General features: G+C 32.6%; 1 protein-coding gene across 8 annotated transcripts in view; it reads right to left on the minus strand.

Annotated features, from left to right (window-relative positions):
• LOC148600938 (uncharacterized) overlaps window positions 1-25,796 on the minus strand; it is a 101,090-nt gene that overhangs the window by 62,430 nt on the left and 12,864 nt on the right. For all 8 annotated transcript variants that reach the window (XM_088556451.1, XM_088556453.1, XM_088556448.1 and 5 more), the window contains exon 2: window positions 4,784-4,921. In XM_088556451.1, coding sequence (XP_088412577.1) covers window positions 4,784-4,921 — 138 coding nt within the window. The remainder of the gene's footprint in view (window positions 1-4,783; window positions 4,922-25,796) is intronic.

The raw sequence follows: 25,796 nt of genomic DNA on the forward strand, positions 1-25,796 counted from the left end.
AGCGAAACGAACCAAATTTTTAAATAGTATAACTGAGCCAGTAAATGCATAATTTACATTTAATAGACGTTGTGGTCACAGTGACAAACAATTTGCATTAAACCTGTTATTTCAACTATAAGACACTTTTAAGACCACCATGATCATTTACTTTTTTCTAATTTAGGCCTGTTTTTGTAGCTGGTAAGTATGCGACACTACGTTCACAGGGGCTAGTGATCCCTTTAAGGTAGTTATTAATTAGTACTGTATCGTTTGATACAAAGACATATCTGAATTATAATCTCCTGTCAAAGTGACCTTAAAGTGTTGACGGCTTTTTAATGAACACTTAACGTGTGGTAGATAGGTGGATATATCAAAACTACAATGCGTACGTTAATGCTCGTGGTGAGAGATAAAATACTTCATCTGGTTTCTATATGTAAGTGCATAGAACATTCAATTTGTACAACTATATTATAGAGTTAGATGAACTACATTGTATTTTGTTCGTTTACAAGCACCACAACTATTAAAGTAGGCTTCGAGAAGGTATTCAAATGCATGATGTAATGGATCCACGAAAACCACGAAAATTGATTCAACGTAAAGAATATCATTACATGTATGAGAATTCTAATCCTTCAAAATATCTAGATCCTACTAAATTTAATACCCTTTTGATCTTGCTTTTACTTTTAATTTTGATTTTTTATTCGTTTATCCGAATTTACGCAGAGAGAATTTGAAAACATTCTGTTTTAAGTAGTTCAGCAAGTAGCATATTTCAAGACGAGCAATTTCGTACCAGTGCCTTTTAATTCAGACTCATGCAAATGTACTTCTTCATTGTTAAAAGTTCGCACCCGTGCTAAAACAATATACAGTGTTTTAAATCATCAATACTCATATTGAATGACGTATAGAACTCGATGATAATAAAAGAGGACGAAGCAACTGTAATTAATGCGAAATAAAGTCACAGCTAGGAAGCACCGAGAGCCCGATTTACGTCTGACAGGAAGTCACGTCATACAAAATTCGGTATATTTCGTATCTTCTTCACTAAAAATCGTTTATTATATGGTCTTGAATAATTATTTAAATTCAGATTCTTTTTTTTTCGTTTCTGACATTCCATAAAAGCATGTCTCTCTGACTTTATCCAGAAAATCCGAAGTATGAACACTAAGTATAATATCGGTCTCACTAATTAGTGGCAAGAAGTGTCAAGATGTGACAAGAACCACCAAAGTCAATTGGAACTACTCGGCCATTCCCGCTACATTAAAAAATAATCTTGGATGCAGAAAGTAGAATTTCTTCTTGAAAAAATTGCTGGAATTGTAGTAATATGCGGACTCGCGACTCATAGTAGTGGCGATAAAAAAATGGTTAAATGTGACTCAAAATCAAGAACGATAACTCTGTCAAGAATTTGTCCTCTTACAGGCTACACTGCCTCGTATTATAGGCATACACCGTAAGAGGTTAAACTCTTTTTTAGTATATTCCTTTACTGTTTTTTTTGTGAGGGATATGGGGTTAAGGGTAAATCGAGAACTTATTCATTGGTAGCCATCATAACATTTTCACTTGTACAGAAACAAAATAGTCGCTTTGGTGGTGCTGTATATAAACATTATTCATTTCATTATATTTATTGCAAACGAATCAAATATGTATTGCTTCTGGCAGCTGACAGATATTTATATCTGTGTGTGTGTTTTGGCACATCTTATTCTTTAACAGGTAGTAATAGACTTATTTTTGAGACGCACACCTTGCATGTAATAATATAAGCCCATTACCACATTCTACAGTACTGCAAATACCTAAATAAACGACGTGAGCTATGTATAATATATGTGATTTACAAAAACCTGAATACTAGATGATGACTGCCAACATGTAATGATATGCCGGTAAAAGCAGCATGATGCTTTTTTACAACAACCATCTAAAGATGATTGAAAAACTGAGGGGCGCACTTTCAAATATAAATACATACAGCTGTACATGTATTGCATGTGCCATTCACTTCTTCATCCATACTCATACATTCACATCTAGAACGCATGTGCTGGTATTTGTGTATTGAGACAAAGGATAAGTCTAAGGATATTGGCGGGAATTAGCCACCCTCTACACGATATCGATGAATGGCAACACGTATCAACAGTTACGGTCTACGCCGCTGTAAATGGAATTACGAGAAGAAAGCGATCAATACGGTACAAATTGAATACTAATGTACATGTATACATACATGTAATAACCATCAATAATCGCCAAAAAGCTTTAAATACACCGATCATCTTATTTATTCCAAGTTCTGGAGAATTTTTTTAACTGTACACATGTACGTTGAAATAAATAAAAATAAATATTCTATATTTATTACCATTACTTAACAAGGTAGATTTTCAAATAAAACTACTGAATTGATTGCTGAATATACATTTAAAATTGTGTTCGTGTGTGATTTTTTATTATCCGACATTAAATCTAACCCTCCACCCGTCAAGATAAAAATGGTTGGTGCCTAAAAGATATACAGCATTGAATTTTGATAATTTTGATTCATTGTAATATGCGTGAAGATACTTACATAAACATTTTAAAATGACTATTGTATAAATCCCTTTGTACTTCAAACATTCGGAACAGTTTACATGTATTTATTATAGCCTGTACAGTCCTCGGTATAAAAATGGTTCCCCTGAATGTATTGTTACATGTACATTTTCTAGCTAGAAAAAAGCTATAATTAACTGTGACGCATCCGAAAATGTATTATTTTTAAAAGCAGACGAATCAGGTTTTCTCAGGTTTGCGATCGCTACAATGTATTTTCAGGAGAGCGAGACATTATCATTGCTGTAAACTTTATTCTTAGAAACTCCTATAAAATATTTAAACAGCGAGTAATTACCCCAGCGAAGAAATCAAAACCCGCATCGTTAAGCTTAAAGACCCAATTAAAGAACTTATTGTCTAGATCGTCCAATTATTTGAATTTGAAAGAAAAGAATCTGTAGCCCCATTGTCGTACATCAGAAGAAATACACGTAATTAAAGCATACAAGTTAGTTCAGTAATGACGGTGTATTTCCCGACGTAATAGGCATGTCGAATCTAGTTAGTTCACAGGGTACAATTATTGGACATCGATGCACAGAGTGGCTCCGTTTGGTTCGGTTGGATCGATGTCTTAAGCGGCCGTGCTTGATTTAGAACGAATCGATTACGCCGGATATAATCTGTAACTTAAAAACAGATCGGAAATAGTAGATGTGTTTTGTCAATCTTCCTTTATTAAGATTTCTTGTAATTATTAAATTATTTGGTTTTTAAGAGCCCGAAATCGAAGTATTATAAAAGGAAAGTGAAACATCACGCGAAGTTTTACCAATAATCCATAGAAAATATAGGAAACAAGAAACATATCACGCTAAGTTCTCTTCCATGAGGCATTCTTCTGATTTCTGGGTTAGTTGTAAACTTTTAATAAAAACGGATGTTAAAAGCAGTAAAAACGTAACATCTTTTGTTTCTCTACGCCACCTGCTACGAGATACAACGGTTCACTATCTAAAGTGCTTTAAAATTTGCACGTGGCGTCAATAAATGAGTAATTAAAGGTATAATAGAATGCTGATGAACTTAGTTTTAATTGTTACAACAGTAAACTTTACATCTCAACTCTTTAAGTTAATTGCAAAACAAAAAAGCATATGGAACAATAGGTTCGGTATCTGCGATTCAATGATGGGTTATATTGGCGTGAACAAGAAGAGATTTATATGCTTAACTAGTTAACTGCATTCGTAATGTAATAAAGCAATCAAATTTTCAATTTAAAAATAGAAAATTAGTGTACTATATGACTTCTCTATACCATTAAGATACAATATATAGAAGATGTAGTTGTGCAAAATATCAAATATACAAATATGATCACCTCCATACAATTACAAAAATTAAAAGTATAAAATGCATACATATCATAAAAACTGCATACAATTCATGAACGATCAAGTCGGTAGAAACAATATTAATTGTTACTTAAAAAGATCTATATGTTCATGTACGAAAGTTCATATCTATTGCGTTTTTGTAACATGTAAAAAAAATATAGTATATTAGTATATGAAAATAAGTGGATTAATACAAATTTCGATGAGTATTTTAATGAAGAGATATAAGTGTTGCGCATGCACGAAGTTTTTAAGCCCTTGACAAACCAAGACACTGACACAAATTGAGGCAGATGTTGTTTCAAAAGTAAAGAGACATTCAGTAATGTTTGGAATTTTACCGTTTTTAAGTCGCTCTTATTGTTAGCGATTTCTTGCACTCGTAATTTCAGTACTTAATATTCGCAAATAATTTGCACAAATATGTAGTTATACGCCACATTATGCTGCAGTTCTTCGCAGTGCTTACCGCCATAGCGCAATATTTTTAGCTTCATACGAGATAAAGTATCATACACGTGTGTTTTACGTGTGGTTCTTGCTTGTACGAGGACGGGAAGTTTCGTGGTCGCTGAGGACTAAGTCACACGTACATTAAAACCACCATAAACATTTTCAAACGTTGGCAGGTAAAGGCTTTATATAGACAGAAACCTTGTATCCGTTTATTGTGGTATTGAAAATTGTGCATTGGATCCTTTCAAGTTATTAACTTTAAATTTATCCAACATGTAAATGGTACCAAATTAAAAGACACTACAAAACGAAGCATATGCATTCTAGACAGAACCCTATATAAATAATTATAGTAATCCTTTTACCTTCTTTCGTGTCCTATACACCACTTTTTCGTTCCTCCACAGTTCGGTTTCCACACTTTGACCATCCTGGTATATCGTTGTACACACGGTACTCGTACTAAAATCATCTGAATGTCTTGGAAAGGGCAAACATTTGGCCTGAAAGAAAAAAAATAATGTATTACCAGACATATCGCACACAACTTGGAAACGGAAAACATTGGCTTGGAAGAAAAAAAATCTCCCACCCCATCTTTTCTATTCATTTTCCTATGCCTTTCTTCGGTCTTCTGTCCATTTCTCCTGTCTTCCTCGACCCCCTTCTTGTCTCCATTTACCTAGTCCGTCGTCCCAATTATAGAAGTTTCAAATTAGATTTTTTGTCAAATTGCAAAATTCATATATTCTGTTTCGCCTTGGAAAATATACATATAGATCATTACTTTCAGTATAGTGAAATTTATTTGTAATCTCTTACGATAGCGACATACCTACATGTACATGCATGACGTGCATTATATGTTAAAGAAATCCTACATATACAGGTCCCATAATCGGTGATGCATGTACATGTAATTGATGTACATGAACCGAAATTTTCGTTATCTACCAGTAGTGAAATTACACGACTGTACCAAATACATCGTGTGAAAGTGGTGAGATCTGGGACGCACATGCAAAATGAAAATGTGATTTCTTGCGACCTGAAACACACCCTTACCGTATTTACATGGGCGTTTCGTTTTTGCCTTTATGATGAATTCATTGAATCATCTCAATGCTTAATGAGACATTCCACGTTTAATGTGCTGAGATAATTAAATTATTTTCACAAAAAATACAAGTATGCCAGGTAAAGCTGCAGACAAGTGCAACCAAATGCATATAACTTATCAATGTCTAAAGGATCTTAAGATGTTATCTTTTAAAATTGATGCCTCCATTTCTGAATAGAGCTTGCAATAAATTACGTAGAAACAAGTGTCTTTTATATGAGCAATCATAAATGTTAATAATTATTAGGGAAATGATATATAACTTTATATTCGATGAGGGGCGGATCTAAAAATTCATAAAAAGGGAGTTCCAGTACAGAAATTCATTAAAGAAGGGGAAGTGAGTGTTTATGGCTGTTATATATTTTTGTCCATAAATACAAAAATAGCCATTTTTTCGAAGAAGCTGCATAGGGGATGCTACTCATCAAAAACCCATCCTAGATCAGCCACTGGGATATAGTGGTGATACTGCGATGTTTTCGAGATGGTAGACAGTCTCCATGTAGTATGTGGTATCAACTATAATAGCGATTGTTGTGAAAAATTATGTAGGAATATTTTTGTTGTAACTCAATAAGTAAAATCGTACTATTTGGCTTTCCCCACATTAAAATTGTATATGGACGACACTTCAATTTTTTACATTTATTGAAAACAATCATCGTTTTTCTCATGGAATAATAATTTCGTGTCTGCATGAGGCAAAAACAATAAAACTGCAAAGATTGGTATTAGACTATGCTACTCTACACACATACTTTCTTAAAAAGCTCAATCACAACTATTTATTTACCTACTTAATGGTAATGAATATTAGCCTAATGAGTTAATGACTTGTATGACATACAAATTTGACATGGCGGGTCAAGGTAACTAGTAGTATGTTTTCTTTATAAACAGAAGTTAATGCTAAGCAAACACAGCCGACGAGGAAACGAATAAATGATCATTGACCTCGGGTTTAGTATGTAAACTTTGTGCATGACGTTTTGTTAAGCAGGTAATACGAAAAAACTGTGTATTATGATTTTACTGAGCTGATGAAGTGTCTATTTTTAAGTAGCACGTGTCTAATATGACTGCTTAGTAATATGAAATATTTTCATATGAATTTCACATGATTTTCATTTGGATAGGGCAAATCAATTTTGTGAAGGAATTCACGTGAAATTCACATGAATGGAGTCTAAATATATAACATGAAAAATTATGTGAAATGAATTAACGTGAAACTCATTTTTCCATATAAAGCTTGAATTCTCATGAATTTCTTTTTAACTATTTGTGCCAGTGTAACTCGCGAACATTTATATATGAGCAATTATGGACTACAATGTACATATATGTGCATGCGTACTTTTTTATCTATAGAAGATTACTTAATCTTCGGAATAAGGTCAATAAAACTGAATATTTTTAGCGTCTTACGTATATGGTGTCGGTCTTTCACACGTGCTTAGGTCGATACCCAGCCCCCACCCCCCACAAAAAAAAAATATATATATATATTTATACTTAAAGCATGTACTTTTAGTAAGGTAAAAGGTATCTTTTACATTCTATACAATACAGGTTATGAACCAAGTGACATAATTACAGAATTCGAGACTGAACTGTCACTCTACACGCATTTCTCACCTGTGTGTAAAGTATGTTTTTAAATTTTTTTTTTTGGTAAAAGTAATATAAAACACTTTTCATGTCGTAAGAAACATTGAGTTAGATGTACAACTTATTGCGTAATGACACAATCTGGTAGGTTGATTGACAGATACATAGAGTAACTTGACCTTTAAGGTCAGATGGTCTATTATAATACTGAAGTGGAGCACTCGATCTGCAATGCTAAAAGATCCATAATAGTTTTTTAGAGTTTTTTTTAGAAATCGATACGTGACAAGTCTGGTTTTTGCTTTATAATTGCTTCAGTGCTTGAATTTTTTTACAAAAAAAAACAAAAAAAAAAACTAAGAGTACTGGCAAAAAAAAAGAACAAACATCTTTTTTGAAGATTTTTGTCTGTTTTTTTCTGCTTTGGAAAAACCTATGGGTACAATATCTCCTCATGCAATGATATGCATAATCACTTGAAATTCCATCCTCAAAGCAAATTAAAGACAATTTTTAAATTCAGTCACATTGTATTCATTCACTTTATTTAAACATTTGAATTTGGCACATATCCCACCAAAAAATCTTATGGTTTTAATGGAAAAATTGTATTTTGGGTAAAACTTTGAACAACTACCTTCCCCATCCCAACATACTTGTTTTACACCATAAACTAATACGACCTCTGAATACTCAAACACACAATATTGTAGCTCGTGGCGCATCTCATGGAGATATATTTTAATGTCCCTATGAAAATCATCTTTTTTACGATTATTACCTTTGATATTTTCAGCATACTCGAAATTGTTCTTATTTCACTGTGAGTCAGCTGTTTGTGAAATAGAACAAATTACTTAAAACAAAACCAATTTCAGTTCTTGCGTTTGACACCGTGAAATAGTTTTCAAACTGGACTTATTCAACCATCCCATGCTTACATAGCTAAAACTATTTCAAACATGAAAAATATTTAACAAGACAATTATATACAGGTTAAGATGTTTTATCTACGTTCTATTCTATCATCTGTTTGTCACTATCATCTGTTTGTATCATAGCCGAACCCTCTAAATCACGACATACATTGTATCTGTATTGTTTAATTTTGTAGAGATAATGTAATTGAGTCTCAAAAGTAGACCGTCTATCCTGACCTTAAGCTAGTATGTCTATCATTCTCTAGTCTATGTGCTGTATAACTGTACAGTGTACTCAGTGGTACCCTTTTGTCAACGGGACGAAAGTCACGCTTTTTTTTTCGACAACTGGGAAATGGATCAAATTGACATTTAATATAGTACAAATGTACGATATGTACCTATTAAATCCCTTGTGTTTGACAATGCTATGTTGGAGAAATATCACGGTACAAAAAAAAAACCAAAAAAAAACACATGTTTTTTTATTTGCATTTCGAATCATTGCATTGATATAAACTATATGATTGACTTCTGGGTAAATACATTTGTATGTAGAGCGTGTTACGAATTTATATGTGCATCATTCCATTCTCGCAGATTTTCTACGTTATTTTGTATATTAAAATGTCTGTGCATTTGCTTCACGTTACATGACATATAAACTATATATATTTCTACGTTTAATAATGTGTTCTTTTTACCTTTGTTTCACTGTCACACAAGGTATCATTATTTGTAATTTATGGAAACTGCCTTCATTTAAAGCAGAGACGTCTTTCCATATCGGAGTAACAGGTTCTTGAACCCAATTTGTACAGTACGTGATGCTTTTATATTTCTATTTGTAAACTTTCCATACATTAGTAATGAACGTAGCTTTTTCTGTTTTCAATAGCACAGTGTCGTACATTATTAGTGAATGATAATCTTTTTTTTTCGTTCATTCACCTTTAAAAACCATGTCATTTTTAACGTGCAAATATTTTACATTTAAGAGTACAAGAAGAACACGTTATCTTAAATATGAATAGTCGTCATATTTCAGGAATAAATTATAATCCTAAACTACTTTAATCATTTCATTCGTCATCAAATATCATAATAACATAACTTTAATGTGCAATAAAAGCAGCAATTTTCTTGTTGCTCCGTCTTCAAATTCTCTGCAGTAAACTATTTAGAATTATAAACGATTTATTCCCAGTGAGGTCAAGTATATCTAATACTTCAATCAAAGGGTAAGATAAGAACTCTTAATAGTAAAAATATATCTGTTTAAATCTTATGTAATTCTGCAATAAAATTTAAAATTAACTGATAACCTAGTAATCTCTTATAAAGGGGATTGCAACCTTGTTTCATCGGATTGGGCGATCCCGACTTCATAATGGAGCCACATTGTTTAAGTTTTAAATTTTGTGTTTATCAGTTGTAAGAATCAGGCAGCGGTTATAAGATAAAATGAAATAACCAACTAATTTGACAGCGACTATTTGTATCGTCAGAACTAGAAATAAACAGAAGATTTTCTGTATCATTTTTGTAAAATGAGTTATAATTTCAATTCAGCTGCAAATGAACATTTCAAGGACAGACAACACTGCAAAAAATCCCTATTTCAAAGATCCTAATGAGGAATATCCAAACATATGCAGTGATGCAGTGATAAAATGAACAAGTGGTCATTTCAAGAAGAGGGGACTTACTTAGGCGAAAGAAAAGTGTCAGGTTGTGGTTTTTGACATGTATGTTTCAGAGGTTCCCTACGTTACCCGATTCTTACAAAGATTTGTACTAAAGATGTTGACGATTTTAATGAATAAAGATCAGGAATGTTTAATGCGTACATCCAAATAAATAAATTGAATTAAATGATCAAGGCATTTTTCGAGACCCACGATTTGACTGATTCAAAGAGCTACAACTATTTTTGAAGTTTAGAGACAAAGGGCAGACAATGTCAAGATATACGTATATCAATCTTAAATGGTCGACTACATATCATACATGTAAACAAATGCAAACTGAAGATATGCCTTTCAGTTAATAATCAGACCCCAACCTTAAAATTGGAAACTACTGAAATATTCTCAGATCAAGTTAAGATCATTACAAAGACTTGCGATTCTATACCCAAACGCCAAGACGCCGAGCTACTCGACCTCATGTATATTTGTTCTTATGGAGTCAATCTCTTTAAAATACAGCACTTTCATGAGAAAAAAGTTGTGTTAAAATTACGGAACCACCTAAAGGTACATCAAAATAAACTAAAACACACAATCAGGGGCGGATCTAGAGATTTTGAAAACTTTGATGTAAATACAGACTATTAATTACTATTAATTACTAATTTCCCCTACATTTTGCTCAAAACAAAGGTTTCCAACAAAAAGGGGGGTTCCGACCTCCGAACCTGGATCCATCGACAACAATCACTTAGAAAATAAACTTCATATTTAGGAATTATTTTCCTAGTAAAATATGTGCCCAGCTTAAAATGACTTTCATCTAAACATTCATAACTCTAATTTCTAGACGAACAAGCCAAGAACATATTCAATTTTATGCAATCAAAACAAAATTGTTCTGGTATCGTCTGACCTATGTTACCCCTAAAAACATATCGAACTGTATAATAGATGCTTGTCATACGATATAGAAATCTATTCATTTAGGTTTCAAGACCAGTAATTACAGAGGGACAAAAAAGAATGTTCACCAAACCATGTACAATAACGTCTCATTATGGACAAAGTAAAAGAAGTTCCGAGTGATACTTACGGTAATCACATGATGCAAGTGACAGTTAAATGTCCTTATTTATTAGAATGGACTTTTGGTAGACTTGATACAGTAGTTTGTCTCCGATTGATTTTGTATACGAAGCAATTGAAAGATTTGATATGAAAACTACAAATGAAAGTGTACCCATCCATGCAACTGGCATTTGTAACAAAAATCAACATTTGTAATTTAATGAAAAGAAAATGCAGGTACATGTTAAATGATTAAAAAATCAAACAGATTCAACACGGGTTTTTCATATGGCATACTCGCCGCATTTTTGCCTGGATTTTTTCCCGATGCAGTCGTTATAGTTTCGCTTTTTACTCTTTGACCTTAAGGACGCTCGTCTATGGAAACGTAAGTCACCTGATCCCAATTCTGTTTCCGATTGGCCATATACTGATAACTAAGTGGCATTCGAAAAAAACTGTATCGAAAATTGAAATTGCGTGCCATTGTGTTATTTTCTTGAATGAAATGTAGAAACTTATAAGCATAAAGAACAAAATTTTACTGCGTCGGCTATCTTTTTTTTCAAAGATAGTACTTGTTAATTTATAGCACAAATTTGATTATTTTAGTAATATTCTGTATTATCTCGTTGTCTTGGAATTCAAGAGTTTTGGACATCGTTTTAACCGTGGTTTTCCCTTATTTTACTTCTGTAAACATGTCCTTTCTTTTTGTAAAAATAACCTATTCAACTTAAGAATATTTATTATCATAATAATTTATGAATACTTCATATGAATTGATTAAAAAACTGTTAACAATGGTTCAGCTGTTAATGAAAAAATGAGTATTTTTTATGTACATAGTACCGACTGCATAGTCTACACAGTTGTTAAATAGACCTATACAAATGCAATATTGTGTAAACTCTGACTGCAACAATTAGGGAACAAAAATAGCGATATTACAATATCATGGATAAATCAATCAGAAATATTTGACTTTCATGTCCATTTGAAAATGTCTTTGATTCCATAGACAAATTTAAAAATATCTCATTATGAGACAATGCTGAATGAATATATCTTAGAATTGAAATTGATCCAAAGGAATTGCCTTTATATTTAATGCCACGACATGCTTATTCTTTCTAATTACGATGTGGTATTGATTTTCTTAAGACTGTGGATAAAACATCATGCTTTAATTTGGCAATACAACTACTAGGTCTGTTATTTTCATTAATCAATTGCTTAAACAATGCTCCTAATTGGTAAAATTGCTCGGAGATCGACCACTTAGTCATTAAAGACGTTTCAAAATGTTGTTTATTTGCAAACAAAGCAGCCATGGAAAGTTTACTAATGAGTTTTAAAGTTTCATTTTGTAAACAAGGACATGCGAATTTTCCGTTAAATCGTGAATGATGGTATTTATATAGGATGTTTCCAAATATTGTAATGTCATAACCAACACTGTGAAAATATTTCTCATTTTGAAGCAAATTGTTATTAAATCAATTAAAGTGTCTAATTAAAGTTATGCAACAACCTCTGGCATTGCCAAAAACAAAAATTCCTGTACAGTGGCAAGGGACACGTAGATTCCAATATGGCAAGCCAAAACAGATATTGAAAGTATACAAATTAAATAGCAGTCTTTGTAAGAATCATGCAAAATCTGTAAAATGTGATACACCTCAAATAAGGCTCAATTTTCATTTTTGTTATTAAGTTGTTTTATATGTCTATATGATGAGACGTACAATTATTAATGTTAATCTGTCTCTTCATATGAGATAATCAAAATGGAAAATCCAACAGTTTTTTTATTTTATTTTATTGTCATTTACAGAGTAACTCCCTTAATTTTGAATTCAACAGTGCATTCTATATAATTTTTATCTCCACATGTTAATTAAATTTTAAACAAAATATTAAAAATAAAAATATGTAGGCTATACTAGTGACTATTTTGTACCATTATCTCTACATGTTCCAGATCTTAGAACCGATCTGTATGATGGCTTAAAAGTACGTGTATTCACGAGTACTTAGTTTTGTTAAGCTCAGAGCGTAAATGGGTTGAATCATTTTAAACGTCTTGTTCTTAATCACAATGGATAAAATGTATGTGATACACAGCGATGCACATAAAGCAACCTAAATGTAATTTAACTGTGAGTACAACCACAATTTCAAAATCCCGACTTTTAAGATTGAGCCCAAAGGGTTACTACATATGTAAGTAAAGAATGATCACTATAAACAATTCAAACTCAAATTATAACAACGAAAAATGGAAGGAAACAGGCTAGAGAACAAGCATCTTTGATCTCAAAATTTTCTACGCAACTGTGTGCGCAGGTCGTGTAGTCGTGATCTTAGAGACAACAATAGTATATACATGCATGAAAGGTGATGGGGTAAACCACAATAAAAGCTAGAATCAAACAACCTGACAACGTTGTAATTACCTTTTTTTTGTTAGAGTTCATCCCCTTTTGCCCACTATTAACGACAAGCTGATCACTTTAAACAAGTGAGTGAAAAGTACAGAAAACCGAAAGAAAAGCTGTTCCTGGCTCAATATAATAATCTCTGAGGGAATCAAACGAATTGTGTCATAATTAATAAAAACAGGAATTAGAACATACTTTTGTAGACGGTTACATCACGAATCATTAAAGAAACTTACTGATTAAGTTGGTATTACAAACTAAACATTTCACATTGTTAATAATAACAAACTGCTTTTTGATGCAGCGCCCTTTCATCTGTATGCACTTTATAGATAAATGTAACTAGAATAGAATGCTTTCTTGAACAGATTCATTCAGAAATCACACAGGTGAAGGCAAACATGCAATATATTAACTAGTAACATATAGGTTATCTACATCCTCTTTGATATAATATGTATTGATGATATTTTTGAAACACCTGGATCATCAAAAATGGTAACAAGAAAGGATATATAGACAAACAGTGCGGTAGATATCATGGGTGGATCTGGACAATTTGATATAGAGAGCTTGTAATTGACAATTTGAATCCTAAAAGATGTACATTTTAATATGACGATGGGCCAATTTGATGACTACTTATGGAATGACTGTTATATGAAGAAATAAACTTAATCACGTGGTGCACTTTATTTTGCATTGAGGTTATTCCAATGAGATCAAAAAATTTAACAGTCATTCCTTATCTTATAATTTAATTTAATTTTATAAATAGTATCAAGTCATCTAAAAAAGTTGACGCCACCATCATATAACAAAATTTGGTCCAATCAGAAAGCTGGTTACATCTGAAAATAAATTACATGTATTTGTGTCCTTCATACAAGATTTTATCTGTTTATGTGGTACTTTATTTAAGGGCTTGTGGAAATTTATGAAATATTTGAACCAAGTTGAACTTCTAGAGACTAAACATTTCTACATGTAGCAGTAATATTTAAAGACTTAAATCATTACTTCCAAATTTAATAGAGACTAAACATTTGTACATGTAGCAGTAATGCATGTGCTTAAAACTAAACTTATTACTATTGTGAATTCGCTCAATATATTTGTCAATTTCCATTTTCAAATCAGATTTGTCCCATGATGTTGTTTTATCTTGAATGTTATACCGGGCAACTTTTCGGTTGTTTCTAGCTACCGTGACTTAAGAAAGACATGTCCCAGAACATAAATCCAACTTGGTCATTTATTTAACTGTTTATGGCCATAATTTAAAAATCCATTGCGGGTACATATCCCAATCCCCTTTCCAACAGAAAATGAAATGTCAATTGCCTTGAATTCTCTTTTCTTTATTAGTTTCTTTGTTAATCGTGGAACAAAATCCGTGCATTATTTTCTTATTGATTAAGTATGATAGTACATAAAATCATCAAAATCAAACGGCTTGTTAAAATGAGACAACGGAAAAGCAATTTGATATCCGAAACAATGTTTGAAAGATGTTACATGGCTAATGAAGGAGAAATTGATTGATTTTAATGTAAATTGGTACAGAGACTTTGTTCGAGAATCAATTAAAACTTAACTAACTTTCTAGAAAATCTTTCAGACAACATGAAAAGAAAAAACAAACTACAAAATGACGATGTCGTCAAAAACAAGATCCTCAGGGAACAATTATAGGAGATAGGCTGGTTATCCCATTGGAAAACCATTAGAAAAACACGAGACGATACCAATAAAAGCATATCGTCATTACCAAGCCGAGGCTGTTATGACCCATGCAAGGTTCCCTGCAGACAGTGTGATACAGCTGTCTCTCTCAGATAAGAAATAAACAATGTTCTCTAGCTCAACAATTCTTGGAGCTTTTGTATACAGAACACTATATAGGTTAATTGCTTTCCACAACAATCTTTTTGAAGTCATTTTACGGAATAGCGCGTCGTTGGTAAAAACTTATTGAGAAAAAGGCTTTAAGATTCCTTGATATGAGACGTTGGCAGAAGTTGATACGGAAACTAGACAGAAAACCACTGTACATGTTAAAATGGCAATTTAAAAGATTCGAGTGTTACAAAGTCTGAACTTGAACTTGAAAAAAATTAACTGTAGTCCATCCCTTTTGAAAAAAAAAAGATATGGATGTTACAAGCTCATGAGCGACGGACAATATCGTAAACGCGTTATATTGAATTTCGATTTATCTTCTGTCAACTCAATCACGCGACCCCTCAATGGCTACCAAATTTGTCATTGTCAAAATTGTTTGCCGTTATTGAAAGAGGCAATATTGGTAATGGCGGCATCATTTACGCAGACGACATGTTCAATGGCGGGAAATCGTGATATCGTTCTTCCTTTTCTTAAACACTTATCCACCGGACAATGAGGCTTTTAGTTAGTTCAAAAATATCCCAGCAGTATAGTAAGAAACAAATTTTCTTCGTTAAGAAACAAATTATGAGTATTGAAGTTTCTGACTTGACGAATTTTTACTTCAAAAATGTTAATCGCAATTGATGTTTTTTACGTAGCCAAGACGAAAGAATTTATATTTTTTTGTTTGATTACAAAAAAAAAAGAACAGCCGTAAATCAAATAAAAGTATTTAGCAATCTACTTCCTTTACCTGACGTTATAGCTCCCTATAATTGATGCAAAAATGCTTTAACCAGTAATTAATATTCACTATCCCACTTAAGACAAATTGTTCAGATTTGTTTTCCAATATTTCGCAGACGGTTTATTTTCTTTCTTTATTTATGAACATAATTTTAGTTTTAGTATCAAAACTTTGTGTTCGTTCAATTCATGTTTTATCGAAATTCTAAGTAGATACATTTTGTACACGTAACGTAGGGGATAGGACTTTCATTCATACAAATCAGAAGAGGTATTTCTAATATGCTTTATCAATACAGTAAGCTAGTATGTACACATTTTACAATTTTTTTTTTTAAAAAGAAGAAAAACCACATACACATACACAAAGAAATCAGTGAATGAATGTCTACTTTTGTTACTTTGTATGTATGATTTTAGTTGCTGTATGTTCTTTGTTGTGTATGTCTGTTTTCCATGTCGGATCTTTGTCCTTGGATTACATTCTTTTGACTATCGCTATAATCTTGGTTCCCTTGATTACTCTTTAACCAACATTTGTTCTCAACTGTTATCAGTCACACACTGAGATGGCATTTATCTAGTTATTTGTTCAAGTTCAAAGTCAACGAAGAATCTATTACTCGTAGTTAATAGTGACTAAAGAATGAGTTTTGGAAATATGTATCTTTTCAGTTGGTTAACCACTCCTGCAAGATTGATTTGTAAATGAGGAGACAGAGTAACACTGTCGTTTCGAGTGAAACTCAAATTTCATTTTGTGTAGGCTGGTATAACAATAGCAGTTTGTACCGATACCAAAATATCCTCGAAACTATCAAAGGTAATTGTACCACCATAACGGTTAAGGTAATTGTACTATCATAACGGTTAAGGAAATTGTACTATCATAACGGTTAAGGTAATTGTACCATCATGACGGTTAAGGCAATTTGTTAGGTTATTTTTATCCAGGATTGAAAAAAATCGTAGTTGTTAAATTTACAATGGAGTTAGCTAGTCATTAATTTATCACACTGTTCAAAATATACGCAAAGAAATCGTAAAGTCCTTATGGCTTCTTACATGTACAGTACACGTATTTAAGCCAGTAAGTCACATTAAAGAGTTTTTATTCCATTGCAATCAGTCATTTAAACGATAATCTAAATTATTTAGTCATTTTAACAAATCATTTTATCGAGTTACATGTATCTACAACCAATCTGCCGATCGATCTCAATAAATACATGTAAGTCAAGTTAGTTACACGTCAGTACAGCATTGACACGTAAACACATTATCGAACTTGGTAAGTCGTTCAGAGATGTTTGTAAATATATCGGCCAGTAAGGTGTAACGAATGTATGAAAATTTCGTTGACAATCGGTTAACGAATTGATGAAGAGTTCCCGAATAGCATACTAGGGCTTCAATAAAGTTCTATCAATAACAACCGTTAATTTCACCTTGTTATATTTTCGTTTCTAAAAAGATGTAATTTTAGATTATTTGGCAGAATCAGTTACTGTTGTTGGCTTTTTCGTGTCATAATGATGCAAAATCTGTATACGCTTGGGAAGTTCTGGCTATAGTGTAACACTATGCCGAACCAATGGGCTCTACTGATAAAACAATTTCAACGATCGGGTATCAAATGATCATATAACTAATTTGTCAAACTTTCAACACTGGCATGTTTGTGATAAGAAGTCATATGTTCGATGAAAAACATGTTTAGTTCTAAAATTTTCCTTGGTTTTGTAATCGATCATACAACAGAAAAATTGCAACTTCAGCAACGATTTATATCCGTACCCTGTAGTGTAGTGTATTTAGCCATTAGGATCGTGAACATTTGACCATTGATATGGTAACACTAACTTGACTTACTCCTCAATAGGAATTTCAGCCTCAGAAAATAGATACCTTGTGCAAACGTTTTGAAAATATTCGAAACTTTGTATATTTGATTGATTTAGGTTCGATAAAATACGGCATAACCGCCATAATCTTCATAGAATCAATAAAAGTACACGTACACAAACATGTGACATGATTTACATCTACTTGGATAAAAAAAACTCTCTCTGCTTCTTTCTCTCTCTCTCTTTATGCGAGCGTGTGTGTGTGTTTTTTTTTACTATACTACATGTAGCTTCGTACAATATTTTAATGATATTTAGAGCTTAAACCAGAGAGAATAAATGAGATTTTTTTAAATAGGAACTACATGAACCGGAACAACCATTTCCTTAAGCTTAAGGTTTGCATTCATTGATAAAAAACCCACCACTTTTCAAAAACCCATTTGTCAAAATTTCGTCATTTGCATGTAACTGATATTTTCAATGAATTTACCATATGAAAAAGGTTACCTTTTTGAAATTGAGACGATAACCAAAGATGTTGGTACATAACACTTCAATGAAGCAGAAAACATGTGGCTACCATGTGAAATTATGTGCAGTCGACACCCAGAGACGACCATTTTCCTATTAAAGGGAGTAAAGGGAGTATTTCTCTTATCAGAGAATCTTTGTAAGCCTCAATCCGAAAAATACCATGATGGTCACTAAAGATTCTAAGACAATACACACCTAGCAGCATTGCAAAAGTAATCCCCTTTTCTAAGCGCTTCAACTTAAAAGCATTTCGTGCACGCATGTACATGTGCAACACAAGACCCATGCACGCATGTGCTGTTGTAGTTATTAATTCAATATTTACATGGTTTATACGGCAGGAATCGCAGTCAACGAACTTCAGATGTTGTGTCTGGGTTACTCATTAAAATATATCAAACCTCTTCCTAACAAATTCAGACGGGTACAAAGCAAGTGCTTTGAAAGATGAGGTTTCACAAGAAAATTCATCTGATTATGTTTTCCATCTCTCTTTAGCATGTATCATGCTTAAGTCAATTGAGCTTCCAAGATAAACAAAAGATGAGATCTATCAATGCTCTGGTGAAATGAACCGTTTGTAATTACCCAGAAATATCTTCATTCCCTGAACAGAATTGTTTGTTTTACAGGGCAACACTTTGTTTAAGTAGATGTTAAACTATTTAAGACCATTGTATCCGTTGTTGGAACATTCACTGTATGCTTGTTTTCCTATCATGAAAATGGTTTTAAAATCAATTTTAAAGAAAACCGATTTGTTTTAGAATTCTTTTTTGTTTGGAAAATGTTTCAATGTTTTGTAGCTTCGCCCGGTTGTAAATCCAGTTTGTAAATGAATATAAGACTCAAACTGAATTAGCATCGGACACACATAAAACTGTGCGCTTTATTTATCCAATCAGCATCCTCCTACAGCTTAAACATGCTATGCAATTAAAACGCAGTGGTGATTTTAGAGCTTTCTGTTACATGTAACATACAATGGGTATATTCCTTAGACAAGGCCTCTTCCCCAAGATAAAATGTAAAATAATTAAAAAAAACAAATGTGATAAAAGATATACAGTAAATCAATTTTTTATGTACCATGCAGGCATCGAACCATAGACGAGCATGCGTCCAAGTCAAACATATGATGTCTGCTCCTTCAATTGTCAATCTGTAATAAAATCGTAAAGGTAGCGATAAAAATCTTCATTATTCAAAGGCGTTAGTTTACAAGCAAACTGTTTTATTGATACTTTAAGCAAAACATTTTGTATTGTTTTATGGTAGTGAATGAATATATCATACATCCATGGAGCGGTTATTGACACCCACCGACATCACACTAGCACATGTGTAGGTCTTCTATCATATGCATTACTGTAGCTCCTCGACAAAACCATTTGTAAATCTGTATAAAGTCATCAAACCTAGTATCATAGTAAACCATTTACAAAATACAGTTTGTAACACCTTAATTGATAGCATGTAATTTGACATAATGAAAAAAAAACTTTCAAAAAGTAAATTTATATAAGTATGCAAACTTACATGGAAAGTGTTACCAATCCTACATGTAGAAACCTGAATTATGCAGCTTGTAGCCCATGCATGCGGACCGTATGCGCACAGGTACGGTATATTTGACCTTTACGTACAATCAATACAAAACTCTAAAACTACAATGCAAATTAGCATGGTAGATGGGTAGTGCATATCCTTCATGGGCATTTCACATTCTGATGAACAGACATAATATGCTAGCGTAAGGATACACACCGATGCCTGTACAAGTAGTAAATCAGGAAGCGGTTTTTCGGTCAGCGGAGGAAATTGATATTGTTATTATTCATGCACAGTCAAGTAAAGGCATGGCAACCCGTTAAACGGTTCTGCTGCTGTACATACTTTCTGTTTCTTTTTACCTTTGTAACATACATTGTGCCAAACGTAAACAGACTCTGAAGACAAGTATATTATCGGCGTTCTATCAACGAATCTTTTTAATGAAGTGTCGATAATTACTCAACAGAATTCTGAACTGTCAGAACATCAACTACTGTTTGTAGTTTGTACTTTTAGGAAGGTTAAACAAATGCCAAACGAGTCGATTCACACATTCAGTTTGAATTGGTAATCACATCGCTAATTTGGTTTTTTTTTGTAGTTGTAGAGTAATTCATAATTGTAAAGCTTTTTTATTAGAAGGTACAAACTGTAATCGATTTGTTTGTAAAATGATTTGGAATAATGTCAATTCATGTTTGAAATATAGTGAATATAGATCTAAAGTAACTATATAATGCATTTGTTTTATTTTCAAGAACACTTATCCATTAAAAAATACTAAATACAAAGACAAAATCAAACTTTTGTTGCGGACAAGAATATTGGAAAAGCTCCCAAAGTTCAAAATATATTTTTTGAAAATATTTAAAAAATTAGAGTCAAAACTATCAAATATAGGCTGGATTTATCCAAAACCTTTTTTGTTAGATCATTAAAAAATACCTACTATTTTACTTATACATAACAAGTAACAACCTTGATATTGTATGCTCCGCATCATGAGCCGTGAATAACATATACATTGGACAAATATGTAACCCACCCTAAATCTGACACAATCTTAAATCTGAATCGAGTTGGATTAAATTAAATTTGAAATTTTATGAAAAAAAAAATACAAACATTTTTATTAGATGAAGTGTGCGATAGATTATGAGTCAACAGTGTCCTTGTGTTTTGCTTCTCAAAAATGAGATTTTGTCTTTGATGACCGTTGTACCATGAGATTGATGGACAGCAGGAGAGTTCAATGGTCTGTATCGGATCAACAAGGTGTTGTTTATGACCAAGTAAAATGTCTGTCCAAAAGCACGATATGAAATATCAAAAGGAAAGTTTGACAGCTGAGGTTAGCCATTAAAATGACCACAAGCGATAACATTTTGTTATTTATGAATTATTTCGTCCTTTTAAAGTGTATTTTCACAGTCGTCGACAACGGAGATCAGATCTAAATTGAGAATGAGAAGGCGACGCATTGGCCTATTAAAGAAAGTTTTCAACCCGCAAGACTAACATGACCTCCGGTAATGACTATTTTACAGTGGTCAAATACTTCAACTGTTTTAGTGATTAAGCACTTCGATAACAATAAAAACTTTTGATAAGTTGAATGAATTTGAAAACAATTACTTTACTAGACCATAGGAATGTAATAAATGTCTCATGCAGAACATTGAATAGAAGACACTCTGATACATGTGTACTGTAGATTTCAAACTTGTTCGTCAATATTAAACTGTAGCTATGTATTAGAATTAATAAATAATAACATAGCACCCAGTGAACGGCTGGAGTGCGCACGTTGGGATTTTTTTCATCCGATGTGCACTCATTTAAAAACATAAGGGGTTTCTTGGGTTGGAAGATCGCCCTTCCCTACTTTAAGTGGGATTTTTTAAGGAAAATGGTAAAATATAAGCAACAATAGTCTGAATCACTTTTTTTTCGGAACTTCCACTTTCCAAAATCTCCGTATCCGCACCTTCCATATATGCGTTCGACTGGTACATTTGTACTGCCAAAAATAAAAAACGCATTACATGTATATCTGTTGACAAGAATGGAAACTTTAGGTCTGACATTTACGTTAGGGACCATGTACATAGACTGTCAAATTAAATGTACCAATTACAATATAAATTTCCCAGCAACTTAAGACCCTATTTTACGTCAGTGATTTAAATTTACACACGTTGCTCCTAGAGGCAGCTAAATTATGTTTTCGACATGCTTCAGGTGGAAAAACCCACATATAAACCCAACTTTCATGAAGGAAAGAGTACAACTTTAGTGCATTGCTCATTATAACGGCTGTATCAAAATATCTTAAAGGTCACGTTACAAGTGGTTTTAACTGCATGTATTGAATCATTGATATTCTTTATGAAACATGCATGAAAAGAAGAAGATACTATTATCAAATGCCATCAACCAACATGGAACCTACTTTCTTGCAGTTACATAAAAATACAGGATGGCGATTTATTTCTTCAAAACGAATCCATGTTGTAAAAACATGTTTCGTTAATGCATTTGTCATGCTCGGCTATTTTTTCCGTCTTTTATCATAACCTTAACGGCGTTGATGCCACCCACTGATTACGTCACCAGGGAATAATGTCCGTTCAATGGAACAAAATGAAAACAATGATGGTCTAAGTGAGCACGTACTTCACTTGAACGCTTTACAAACTAACTGGTAAAAAAATATGGTTGGCATGCTATTATATTCTCGGAAGTGCTAAATTCTCCACATTGTCTCAAACTAACCTACATGTACATTGTGGAGTTATGCGAATTTTAGTATTGGATGTGAAGATGACACTGCGAAATTTGACATCATCGAGGACAATTGTCATGAAGGGTTCTTTTCAAGTGTAAATAATCGAAGAACTATTAATCTGTGGTCATCTGCATTTGATCATGCATGTCATAATATAAATCCAGTTTTAGAATGAAAATATTATGTAACGAACTTGTCAAGTACATGTATAGAATATAAAAAAATAATTTATTGTCTTGTCTGACCTAAATACATGTACTCAAAATTGATCATTGATAAATGTACATGAAATTCACAGTTAGAAGTAAATTGCACTACTAGTACTTTGTGGTTGAAAGCGTGAATGGTTTGTAAATAAAATGTTTGGGCGCTTATCATCCATGTACATGTATACAGACATACTTGTTATAGGGACATCGGGGCTTTTGATTTTGGAGCATTAAAATAAAACTTAAATTATACAACAAATAATGGAGAATAATTATTTTGTACCTGTTCAACCAAAGAATGATGAGAGAAATCCTTATTGAAACTGAGATCATAAAATGAATATTAAATTTTAGAGCATAGCTTATTTCGTTTTATGTTTCCCTTTTATATAACTATAGGAAGACAGTGATCTTGATGGGAAAGTTGCATTCAAGCTTATGACTTCTTTTTTTCTTGTATAATGAAATCAAAGAGCTGCATATGATTGGGAATTATTATAGAGAAATACTTGATTTCTAGGTAAACTTACATATCGTTGATTGTCCCTGTGCTGTCTGCAGATTACAAAACACAAACTGGACAAAACACTTAAAAACACCACCAACTTCGTGTATGTCATAATGTTTCATTTTGATATGAATAATCAGGGTACATATGTTCTGACTAAATTGTTATCGAATGAGATCATACTAATACAAACATTGAAATAATAACAAATAGATGACAAAAACTACAAGTATGGTACACGTAATAAAAGGTACGAATTGTCGTAGAACTATAAGCTGTTACAGAAGTGAATCGATAATCTGATTGAAGTATATTTTGTATTAGCGTAGACTCTGCATTCGTAATTTACAACGGGTATGCACTGAAGCTGTAAAGTTACCGAATATCAGAGAATCACAAACGCAATATAAATTAACATTAACATTTCAATGTATGTATCGTACAGTGCATGTTATATCTACAAAATGTCAAAGCAGTTTAATACTATTCCAAATCTTGCAGTGTTTGCCTGGTTTTTAAATATTATGATTAAGTCAATATACTGTACATGTATGTACTTATACATGCATGTCGATATCTTAAATCTTATCCAAAATCATGCATGTCTATTTCACGTTTCTTCTTTTATTAGCTTATCTATTGTATGCATCTTTTGAGGTTAATCTATTCATATATGTTGATAATGATTTTTATCGTAGCTCTGTCATCATGTTAATATAAAGCAAATATTACGTAACCGTAAAGTAAATATTTCATTATTTCCTACTAGAGAACACCTGTAGTTACTGACATTCTTATCTTTAAAATGTAGCATATAAATATCAACATTACCTTTCGCATTTTACAGTTTCTATTTACAAAAAAAAAATGATTTATTTTTGACACAACCGTATTTGGTGTTTTTCATATCAGTGATGAATAATGCATTCGGTTAAAACATCGTCATGTGGTATTCATTACAGTGAGTTAAAATGTCAGGAGGGCGTAATTTTGATAATGCCCGGGTCATTAACTCCCGATAACGCACACTTAAGATTCTTCAATGAAATAAACACAATAGTAATATGTTGCTTATATAAAGTTCATTATCGATAAATTGACTGCATGCCCTTGGGAAGTGATATCGCCTGCAGCTCAGGGCATTATCAACGTTCCAGGCAATATCACTGTCTGGTGGGTAATCAATTTATCATGCTATATATAGATAATTATTGTATAATAAGTAATTATAGAACAATTAGATGGAACATATCGATATCGGCCTTGGTCTTTGGCAATATCTCTTAAAGACGTTTCATAAAGCATTATATCGCATATTTGTACAGATTTTTACCTCAATATTTATGGGTACAAGGCTGGTAGTTTATATTTATATCACATATACAAAGTCATGTTGGTACTGAAATTGATACGAAACTAAAGTTAGCTGCTGACACTCAAATGTCGGGGGTGTAACCTACGACAACATCTCACACTGACACCAGAATTATATTCAAAGGCTGCTTGTACGTCTATTTTATTATTGCTTTCACAGAGATGTTTCCCTTTCTATACAGGTTGACACTGCTATTACATTGTATACGCATGACTTATCCTTCAGTGTGGGTTAAAAATTCTAATAGAACCGTCAAAGCAATACTAGTACATTCAAGTACATTACATGTATCAAATGTCTGGTCTGAATAACTACGTATAAAAACGTTTTACAGTGAGTATCATTCTTAATCTATATAGACCTCAATTTACAATCAACGTCGCCCATCGTATGTAATAATGTGTTATGTAATATTTGGCTTGAGGGGTGGTATAAATACTATAAACCACTCTTTTCAAATGAGACAATGGGGGAAACATCGTAAGAACCACCCCGTTAACGGTGTTATTGTACATATACATGTACATGTAACATCATGCAGATGAAAAGTTATAATTTCAATGGCACTAACTTCAAGACTAAGAACATTTCCCTAATTTCTTCCAACAGGTGGGGACTAAATGACCATTACAATTAATGTACGGAGCCATTTAAGGTAAATGTGCCTGCCTTTGGGTTGGTAAAATTTTATTGTGAATGTTTTTAGCTTTTCACGATCTGAATTACTATGACTTGTTATATGATACCGCATTGGCCCAAAGACTTCCACAAATTAAACGATGAAGTTTCTAAAAGTTTAATAATCGAAATTCACAATATAACTGCTGTAATAATTTACCCGAAGGTCATGTCATATACCCATTGCATTACGGAAATACTCATGACTCTTCCCACTTTGACAATAAAGTGATCATTTCCTGTATTGAGGCGTGAATATTATCGTAAATACATAATTGATCGCTTCTGAGATCAAAGATAAGGAACTCCTCAATTAAACAAATTGGCCACTTAAGTTACAATTTAAGAAATATTCTGTATTTCATGACCTTTTAGAGGTCATGAA

Source organism: Perna viridis, chromosome 12, assembly GCF_037379345.1.
Source record: "Perna viridis isolate PV_CMFRI_1.1 ecotype Kerala chromosome 12, ASM3737934v1, whole genome shotgun sequence".
Classification (NCBI taxonomy): Eukaryota; Metazoa; Mollusca; class Bivalvia; order Mytilida; family Mytilidae; genus Perna; species Perna viridis.